Consider the following 10,644-nt stretch of genomic DNA (forward strand, 5'->3'; position numbering starts at 1 on the left):
TCAAAGGCTTTGGCATAGTCAATAAAGCAGAAAGAGATGTTTTTCTGGAACTCTCTTGCTTTTTCCATGATCCAGCAGATGTTGGCAATTTGATCTCTGGTTCCTCTGCTTTTTCTAAAACCAGCTTGAACATCTGGAATTTCATGTATTGCTGAAGCCTGTCTTGGAGAATTTTGAGCATTATTTTACTAGCATGTGAGATGGGTGCAATTGTGCAGTAGTTTGAAGATTCTTTGGCATTGCCTTTCTTTGGGATTGGAATGAAAACTGACCTTTTTCAGTCCTGTGGCCACTGCTGAGTTTTCCAAATTTGCTGGCATATTGAGTGCAGCACTTTCACAGCATTATCTTTTAGGATTTGAAATAGCCCAATTGGAATTCCATTACCTCCCCTAGCTTTGTTCGTAGTGATGCTTCCTAAGGCCCACTTGACCTCACATTCCAGGATTTCTCGCTCTAGGTGAGAGATCACTCCATTGTGATTATCTGGGTCATGAAGATCTTTTTGTACAGTTCTGTGTATTCTTGCCACCTCTTCTGATGAAATGTGTCCACTGGAGAAGTGAATGGCAAACCACTTCAGTATTCTTGCCTTGAGAACCCCATGAACAGTATGAAAAGGCAAAAACATAGGACACTGAAAGATGAATTCCCCAATGTTCATAGCAGCTTTATTACCAACCACCCCAGGCTAGAAACAACTCCAGTGCTCATCAACAACATACTTCAAAAAGACCTGGAAGTTGCTCCAGGAAGATAAGTGGTGGCATCTTATTTAATGGAGGCATACTTTCAGAGCCTTCCTCTGGGAAGAGAGGAGATCCACAGACTTTGGCCAGCAGTGTTAGTTACAGCAGGGATCCCCAACCTCTAGGATCTAATACCTGGTGATGTGAGTTGGAACTGATGTAACAGAAATAAAGTGCACAATAAACAATAAACATAATGCCCTTGAATCATCTCAAAATAATCCCCTGCTGCCAGTCTGTGGAAAAATTCTTTCGTTGAAATGGTCTCTGGTACCAAAAACGTTAAAGATACAGAACCTGTGTGGGCTCCAAAATCACTGCAGATGGTGACTGTAGCCATGAAATTAAAAGATGCTTGCTCCTTGGAAGCAAAATTATGACCAACCTAGACAGCATATTAAAAAGCAGAGACATTACTTTGCCAACAAAGGTCCATCTAGTCAAAGCTATGGTTTTTCCAGTAGTCATGTATGAATGTGATAGTTGGACTATAAGGAAAGCTGAGCATCAATGAATTGATGCTTTTGAACTATGGTGTTGGAGAAGACTCTTGAGAGTCCCTTGGACTGCAGGGAGATCAAACCAGTCAATTCTAAAGAAAATCAACCCTGAATATTCACTGGAAGGATTGATGCTGAAGCTGAAGCTCCAGTATTCTGGCTACCGTATGAGAAAAACTGACTCATGGAGAAGACCCTGATGCTGGGAAAGATTGCAGGAAGGAGGAGAAGGGGATGGCAGAAGATGAGATGGTTGGATGCTATCACTGACTTGATGGGCATGAGTTTGAGCAACATCTGGGAGTTGGTAATGGAGAGGGAAGCCTGGCATGCTGCAGTCCATGGGGTCACAAAGAATCAGATACAACTGAGCTACTGAACTAAATACAGAGTGAAGTAAAAAAAGAGAAACATTGTATTTTTTATACAGAATCTGGAAAAATGGTACTGATGAATCTGTTTGCAGGGCAGCAATATAGACACAACAGAAACTTGGGAACACAATGGGGTAAGGAGAGGGTGGGACAAAATGAGTAGCATTGGAACATACACTGCTGTATGTAAAATAGATAGCCAGAGGGAATTTGCTATACAACACAAGGAGCTCAAACCAGTGCTCTGTGACAACCTAGAGAGGTGGGATGGGGTGGGGGCTGGAAGGGAGGGGACATATTATACCTACGGCTGACTCATGTTGATGTATGGCAGAAACCAACACAACATTATAAAGTAATTATCCTCCAATTAAAAATAAAGGTTGGGGACTGCTGAGTTGTAGGAGTCCTTTGGGTAGGATGTCTACATAGAGAAGTCACAATAATTCATTTTCCCCTTTTTCTATTCATCTTAAGAACTAAACTGGGAAATTACTTGTTGGTTCTAGCTCAAACCAAAGCCTCTTTTGAGCAAGTTACTTCCAATTGATCAATCCATGACCTGATGCTGCTTTTTAGGCATTGTCCTAGACATTAGTTTTTGAAGTGTGATGCTTGACTAGAAAGCTAAGTATCACCTGAGGAATGTTTACAAATGCAAGTTCATAAGCCTCAGCCCAGACCCACTTAATGATTAATGTTAGGCCACTGCAGTTTAGGGAGATTTTAAGGCACAACAGATAAGACAAATAGTCTTTAAACTTCTTTGAAGATGTCAAAGTCTGGGAGTGGGGATAGTAATCTGTTTATACCAACTCTCCTTTGACCCTGATGCATACTGAAGTCAGAATACTGATGGTCTAGGAGATTCATGACTAGTCTAAACTAGTTCTTCCTCAGTTTGGTTTTCTGGAAGAGTTCTGTCTTACACCCTCATAAGCTTGTAAATATGTCTGCTAAGCCTGAGATTTTTGTAGGTTCTGCTTGAGTTGTTAACCAACTAGGAAATTCTACTGAAATGTTCTATTCAGAAGATGGAAGGGCTGAAGAGATTACAAGTTGGAAGGAGGGGAGGCCAACAGCAGATGAGCTAAAGAGATTACTTGTCAAATGAGGAGCTGAGGAGACTAGTAGTGCAATCTGGTTTTATTAACACATTTGGGCTGAGCAACTCATCTCCATTTCCTAATGGCCAGGTAGGACATGAACAAGGCTCCAACGATTAAGATTCCAGATAGGCCAGCCACCCACAAAGCTTGAGAGTCTACAGGAGACCCTGCAGGATGGAAACGTAGGTTAGTATGCTGAAGCCAAGTGATGTTACATCCTAATAAAGACTGCTAGTCTTGAGCTATAGGGGGAGAAAACTAGGTAATTCCTTTTGAGGTTCATATTGACCAAACCAGTAAGGAATTAAGTAGGGATGTACAAATAGCTTTGGTTTGACCAGTGGTTCAGATATTCTCCTTCCACTCACTTGAATATTTGTGGAGCTTTTCTGAAGAGTCTTGAATGGCTTGGAGTAGAATCAAGGGACCCTTGCTAGAAATGCTAGCCGTGTTGTTCTGAAAATGGATGTCAGAGCTTCTTCTTCCTGTTGGAGAGATGAGTTAAGGATTTGTTAGTTTTGTACTTATGAGTGGTTGTGGAGTACTAAAACAGGACTAGGTCCCTTGTCACAGAGAAAAACTTAGTTCTGTTCCATTAAGAAAAACCTTAATGCATTAGACACAAAGTCTCAGACTTGCTCATTTGTATTAATGCTAGCAGTTTCAGAGAAATTATGATTTTAGACTATCCCCAAATCATCCTTCCTAAGTACAGGTACTTGAATAGTAATGTCTTAATACTGAGACCCTATGATATAAAAGGTACCTGGTAACGGTAACAGCAAAGCTCTGTTTGAATCCTATTTCTATTGCTAATTGTAGGGTCTCTGTACTTCTCAAATTTTAGATATCTAAGTATATATATATAATATTGCAGTTAGATGTTGAGTATTTAGTTTACTAAATGATAGTTCTGAAAAGTAGTATACAAGTTTTTTTTTCCTACCAGAACAGGCTTAAACCTTAGGGGGTCATGCTGTGCTGTGCTTAGTTGCTCAGTCATGTCCAGCTCTTTGTGACCCCCATGGACTGTAGTCCACCAGGCTCCTGTGTCCATGGTGATTTTCCAGGCTAGAATACTGGAGTGGTTTGCTAAGACCTCCTCCAGGGGATCTTCCCAACCCAGGGATTATTAAGAGTCATGACTCCCAATTAATTCAGGAGCCAAGTGTTGTGGGATCAGATGGAATATGACTGTATGAGCACTGGGCCTGACCAATTAACACATACTAAGTCTGCAATCCCATGCCATCTATAAGTCTTGAGGCCATGTTGCCAGACCTGCCAACATTTATATCTGATAAATAAAAGCCTACATTTATATCTGATACCACAGAAGTGTTTTATTAGATTGTAGGCTGTGAACTCACTTGACTCCCTGCTAAAAATTTATATGGAGAAAAACTAAGGCTGAAAATTATAAATATAAGCTATTAATCCTGAAATATTTAGGCCTGGAATTCTAGGACACTAGTTGTATTTCTGTTCTATTACATCATGAAAGTACTTAAAGAAGACTCGTTAATTAGATGAATCTTCAGTTTGATTCATGTGCCACAGACTAAAGGTTAGCACTGGACTCCAAATACCACTTCAATCTGGCTTCTGGCATAGATAGGTTGGATACTTACGTCTGGCAGGACAGAGTGTCACACAGGATGGTGTCCTGGCAGGCTGGCAGACAGATGCACTGCAGTGCAGATACACCTGGGAACCGAAAGAATTGGGATCATGGGTCTAGCACATCCTAAGTCTTCAAACCTGCTTTATCTCCCCCAGGAAGAAGTCAGAATTATCATAAAATTGATAAACCAAACTGACATCACAGAAGCACTAAGATACCAGACTCTAGTTGACCCATGTCACACATGCCACAGGCATCCTTTGATTGCTCTGAGGCAATACCAAAAGCCAATGTTACAGGGCAACCTTAGATGAAAAGTGGTACCGTGTGGAAACATTTGAGTTGGGTTTAGAGCCCAGCTGAAGAGCACAGGGGGCAGCATCGTACCGGTCCCTTGAGGGCCCGCTTTGCCACTGAGTCCACAAAGCTGAAGGTGGAAATGCTGAAGCGCTGGTAGTGAGAAGGAAACAGCAGGTCTGAGGCTTCCCAGACAGGGATCAGTTTTGTCTGATAGTTGTCTCCTGTGTAGGGGCACCTAAGCAAGGATATCCAGCAGTCAAGATGGGCTTCTTGGAGGGATGGTAACACAGGTGAAAGAAAGACACGCACCCATTCACGAGCAAGGGCCACTGGGGCTGGAGCAGGGCATCTGCACCAGGTGTCGCCCAACACTGGTCCAGGCGCAGCTCGAGACTGGGGTCTGTTCTCTGATGGATGGAGACTTCCACGTAGATGGGATCCCGAAGTAACTTCACCACTGGGTAGTCACTAGCCGTGTAGTAGGAGCGATAGCGTTTATCTGCAACAGGCCAAAACAAGCTGAAGCAGTAAAGAGCTTGGAACCTCTAGGTGGCTTGGGATAAACCATCACCCACATAAATGCCTTTGAAAGGAATAATATCTTGTTACCAAGTTAGGGTCTTCTAGCCCAGAAGATGACTTTAGTCAGACTAGAGGCCAGATAGTCTACCCAAGAGGGTCTTACCTTTGGCAATCTTAAGTTCCAGAGTGAGGTTTCCAGGCTGGGTCTCAGGAAGGGGTGGTGGGAGAGTAAGAACCTGGACATTAACTGGGAGAGCACTGCTACTTGCAGAGTAGCTACAACTGACTTGGAGCCTGCAGAGAAATAAAGATTTTAGCTATTATCTTCAGTGGGTAGACCATGTCACCTCTTTAAGGTTTGAGGAATAATTTTTAAGTATCAGGTGCTAGAACAAGTTTATAAACAGGTGGGGTTTGGTTCTGGCCTTGTGAAAGCTATCATTGGGGAGACCAATAGGTAAACAAGATCCATGTAGGGAGTTTGATATAGCACTGAGCCACCAGGGAAGCACAGACTGTTATATATTGAATCGATAAACAAAGTCCTACTGTATAAGACAGGAGTCTATTCAGTATTCTGCATAAACCATAATGGAAATATGAATATGTGTAACTGAAGTCACTTTGTACAGCAGAAATTAACACATTATAAGTCAGCTATACTTCAATAGATTTTAAAAGATATGGTTCTATGATAACAGGTGTGTTCTCTGGAGGCAGTAGTCAGGGAAGATGGTGCAGGTAATTTGATAAGGGAAAATGAAAAGCAGTAACTGAGAGGTAGAGGAGAGAAGGGTAAAGTATGGAAGCAAGAAGTCTGGGGTCCATTGAATACTCTATGGAAGCACAATCTGAGGTTAGGGAACAGTTAGGGAAGGATTGAGAACATTGGGAAAGTTTTGGCTGAAGTAGCAGCAGCAGTTTCATGTAGGACCCTGCAAGTTATGTTCATAATAAAGTTTAAGCTCTGGAAGACAAATAGAAAACTTTAAGTATACTAGCTAAGGTTTTTAAAAAGATTCATTTTACTACAGCTTAGATATTGGAGGTAGAAGGAAGAGACTAGAGAAACAAAGACCCAGTGAAACGAAATTGAAGTCAGGTCGAGTCTGAGGCTTAGATCAAGTCGGTGGTAATAATGCAGGGCTACTAGATCAAATAATGGTCTGTGAGATTGGATAGTCAAGGCAATAGAGATTCTGCCATCACGAGGAAGATGGTTGTTTATGGTCATTTATGAATGTTTTCTCTAGATCTCCTGTTTATGGAAGGAAATTCAGGCATTCTGGTCAAGCAAGGTCAGGTTAACTAAGACCTTTACCTGAAGGTACTGTCTCGGGTAATAGAACCACGGCTCCAAGTTCTCACATCCCGAGCTGCAACCAGCTCATTTTCATATACCGCCTGCTTTCCAGTGATCTGCAAGGGCAGGTAAAGAATTCCTGTCACTCTTGCAAGCCAGATGCTGCTTCACTCAATTTTGCTTTCATCCAGCACTCAGAAAGGATGCCCATTGACTAGTAGGGAAATTATTACTTCACCTTACTTTCAGGGCAAAGGAACAGGAAGGGGCTTTGAGTAATTAAGCCAGAAATACCACTTATCTCAGCTGATTTCCCTGGTCCTTTCCCAGGGCTGTGTGGTGGGGGGAACCTGTTATTTGTTCTTCTACACCTTGGTAATGGGGGCTAGCCCCTCACTAGTGGGCAGGTGGGATGACTTAGCCAAGTACCCAGCAGAGGTTTCTGCTTTCTCAGTAATGAAGGCCCCTCTGTCCTAGAGACCATCCTACATGACAAGCAGTAAGTCAGGTATATTCTTCACAGCTAAGCCAGTCCAGTTCTCCCCCAATCACTAGGGCATTCCTGACCAACTTAAACAGAGTCCAGGGTCAGCTCTTCTCACCTGTTTTGTAGTACCACAGGTAGTAAATGGAAACCGGAACAGAACAAAAGTGTGTGTTGCCATCACAGGTTTACATTCGCTGTCATTCCTGAAGGCCAAGTGTACAGAATTCAAGAGCAGTGGGGGCGAGGTCACGTTCCGGGACACAGCAATAGAGAAATGGCCATCTTGGGTACAGTGTGAGGTCACTGAAACACCAGAGCAACTATGCTGAAGGCAGGTCACCTCAAGTGATTGATCCAGCCAGACAAGAGTCTAAAAATTATAGTTTCATTATTTTAAATTCCCCACCCTCCTCTTCTCCCGCTAGAAAAGCTGGCATTCCAGGTAATGACCTTGAAGCAGGTTCAGCCATCCAGAGTTTAACTGGGGCTTTGGATGGGCACTTGGGTTTGAATCTTGCCTCCACTACTTACTGTGTATTTAACCTCCTTGTATCAGCTTCACCTGTAGAATGAAGATAGCCATACCTGCTGTTTCACTCATCAGCTCGGATTAAGAGCTTAGAATTATGTAGCATCTTGTTTCATGAAGGTCATTTTTACGTGAGAAAGACTTGGAACATGATTTGGGACAGTGTTCGTTTGAAATAAGGCTCATCTTCTGAAATAAAGTTCTTTATACACAATCAGCCACCAGATTGTCTATTTCTTGAAACTGGTTAAGTTTCTATCAATTAACATCCTGCACATAGACTTAGCTTCCTGAGTTCATTGAATGTTATTTGCTTTCTGTTGGGTTCTAGAAGAATATGCAATGGAAGACTATAGAAAGCTGGGTCACTGAAGGTCAAGTGTTCTAAGGAGGTACTAACTTATACATTAACCTTTGGTCATCTTTCAGTATTTGCCTTCTGGATGGGGGGTGAAGGAGATAACCTTCCTTTGGGTTTAGTTAATGGTAATTACAGGCACTCTTCAGCTAATTTCTAAAGTATAGCGACTCACCTGTGTTTCCGTAGTAACAGGAAATGACCTCTTCAGAGTTGTAGCAGCAGCCTAGCTGTTTGCAGTCTCCTTGAGTGATGGGTGAAGGAGCACATGGCAGTCTGTCCCAGACTGGGACAGAGTCACAAAGGCCAGCATTTGGGACATCTAGGATAGATATTGAAGAGTAACTTGAACTAGGAAACAAAGTCTAGTCTTTAAGAGATCTTTTCATTAAGAAACATTACGTTCCCATAGATATCCATGTGATTGGAAGAGATATTTACATACTAGAAATTAAGTCTGGATTATAAAGTTCACTGCTTGGTTACCTTATAAGAGTGCCCTGAAATGAGTACTCTTTGGAAGAGGAAATACGAACAAGATTGGTAGAAGCAGTGAGACTTTATTAAAGAATTCTTCCTTCTGTTCTTTAAAAAGTACTTAGTGTACTCTAAATTACCATCATTTTGAAATGCAGTTCAGTAAGCAGGGAGTGGGGCCTATGATTATGTATTTTATCAGTAGTACTCCATTGGGCGATCACATAACAATGCAGATGTGAAGAATTGTAGGTTCAACTCTTGGGACCTCTCTGGGAGGCCAGTTAAGATTGTGTGCTTCCACTGCAAGGGTTTTGGGTTTGGTCTCTGGTTGGGACCTAAGGTCCCACATGCTGCACAGTATGGTTAAAAGTTTAAAAACAGAAATTTGACTCTTTATGACTGAGCTAGGGCCCTTGGGGGGCAAGGCAAGATTCACTGGAGTTGAGCTGGCATTGTACCTGCCTGTTAATCACCCAGTTAAATACCAAGTTAAGCAGTCGAGTAGCCCCAGCTGAAGGGACTGAGCCCTATTCTCAACAGAGTCTGCTTCTTGAAGGCGTTTGCTGAGTGTCCTTCCAGACCCTTCAAGAAGAAGATCTCTGGTCCTGGGATAACTCTTGGTTGAATCTCAGCTCTGCCACCTACCAGTGAGGACTGCTTGGAAAGCTCCCTGCTGGGGCTAGCAATGGCACTAGGTTGGGGTTACAGGTAACATGTGAAGTACCCTTCAAAGTTCCTGAGCCCCAAGTAATCGCTCAGGTGGTGTTTATCCTAGGGTCGCCTGTGAAGGGCTGGAACAAAGTTCTCGATGGGTGCCTGGTATCACTGTACAGAATGGGTAGAAGATACCCAAGGACACATTTCAGGCAGCTCCACACCACCCAGAACCCAGAAGTATCCAGCCCTTACCTGGGAGATTCACAGGACACTTGAACAGCTTTGTCTCTATAAATGCTCCAGATCCACTCACACCTGCTCTTTCAATTCCAACAGTCATGATGTAGTAGGAGTCCTGGAGAGACAGGCCCATGAAGTCAGCCTGGATGGTGGCAGAGGCATCTCAGCCTTCCTAAGGACAGGTCATACTTACCCACTCAGTGACATAGCAGCCACTGTAGGAGGCTTCCCCCACCAGGGAGCTGCCAGGGCCCTCACTGACCCAGGTGCCACAGTCAGAGTCATTCTGCAGGTTGTGTGGCAGCCCATGGTTATCTAGGAGTGCGGATGGGGAAGAAAACACATATGGTCAGTCATCCCTGTCACCAGTGCTGGGAAGGGACAGCCAGCTTTGCCTTAGACTCAAGAGCAGCTGCCAAGAAAGGAGAAACAAGAGCAAAATCAGGTTTAGAGGTGAAGTTATACTTCAGATTACTTCTATAGAGAAGCAGCGGAGTTTAGCAAAGGTAGGGAGGCATTCGAACAGAAAACAGAGGCCAATTTTACACAGGAGAGGAGACATGCCATTGCCTAGCTCAGCCTTCAAACTTACCCCATGCTACTAGTCCAGGAGGAGTCTCCGTCTCCTGACTGAGAGGGTTTATGGTGAATTGAAAGCTCCTTAGCCCACAGCGCAGTTCGTCAGGATACTCAGGTACCTTGGACTGATGCCGGCTATTCAGACCAAGAGACAATAGAAAACAGAGCCAGACAAGTTGCAGCAGCAGCCACATGGTGCTGCTAGGAGTCTTACTAACTACTCTTCTGGTCCTACACTTCCTTTCCCAAGAGCCTGTGCTCCCCAAGCCCTTAAATACAGAGAGAAAGCTGGTTTCAGGTGCATGTCTGTGTAGTATGCAGGTGGGATTCCTTTGGAAAGGGTGATTCCTCCAGCATCACTCACTTTAGGCCACAGTCTTCAGCTGCACCACTTTAATATTGAAATCAGACAGTCTTCAGAGCCCAGGAACAATGTGGTGCTTTTTAGCTAAAATAGGTTTCCTCACAGATACTTAGTGTAGCCCTTATCTTACTAGCTTAATGACCTTCCTTTAGAATCTGCATATTTGGGTATAGCTCTGACACTTATCAGTTGTATGAACTGGTGAGTCACCACCTCTCAGAAACTCAGTCTTCTCATCTGTAAATTGGGAATATCTCCCAGCAGGCGAGGGCATCACAGGTGTTGCAGTGATAAAGGATTCACCTACCAATGCAGGAGACACAGGAAATGCAGGTTAGATCCTTGGGCCGGGAAGATCCCCTGGAATAGGAAATAGCAATCCACTCCAGTGTTTTGGCCTGGAAAACTCCACAGACAAAAGAGCCTTGCGGGCTACAGTCCATGGGGTCATAAAAAACCAGACACAACT

General features: G+C 43.4%; 1 protein-coding gene across 2 annotated transcripts; it reads right to left on the reverse strand.

Annotated features, from left to right (window-relative positions):
• Nucleotides 1–2,748: 2,748 nt before the first annotated feature.
• On the reverse strand, nucleotides 2,749–10,052 carry ZP4 (zona pellucida glycoprotein 4). Of its 2 annotated transcripts, none has more exons than XM_010860120.1 (12): nucleotides 9,825–10,052; nucleotides 9,426–9,547; nucleotides 9,245–9,347; nucleotides 8,031–8,177; nucleotides 7,084–7,271; nucleotides 6,500–6,597; nucleotides 5,342–5,472; nucleotides 4,966–5,155; nucleotides 4,744–4,891; nucleotides 4,364–4,439; nucleotides 3,101–3,217; nucleotides 2,749–2,899 (listed from the first exon to the last, which is right to left on the reverse strand). In XM_010860120.1, the coding sequence occupies exons 1-12, from the start codon at nucleotides 10,003–10,005 to the stop codon at nucleotides 2,796–2,798; spliced, it is 1,605 nt and encodes a 534-aa protein (XP_010858422.1). In that variant the 5' UTR covers nucleotides 10,006–10,052; the 3' UTR covers nucleotides 2,749–2,795. The 2 variants fall into 2 exon arrangements, with proteins under 2 accessions (XP_010858422.1, XP_010858420.1); XM_010860118.1 differs by having other exon boundaries at nucleotides 2,754–2,899; nucleotides 9,239–9,347; nucleotides 9,825–10,005.
• Nucleotides 10,053–10,644: the final 592 nt, after the last annotated feature.

The sequence above is a fragment of the Bison bison genome, unplaced genomic scaffold (assembly GCF_000754665.1).
Source record: "Bison bison bison isolate TAMUID 2011002044 unplaced genomic scaffold, Bison_UMD1.0 scf7180017864462, whole genome shotgun sequence".
Lineage (NCBI taxonomy): Eukaryota > Metazoa > Chordata > Mammalia > Artiodactyla > Bovidae > Bison > Bison bison.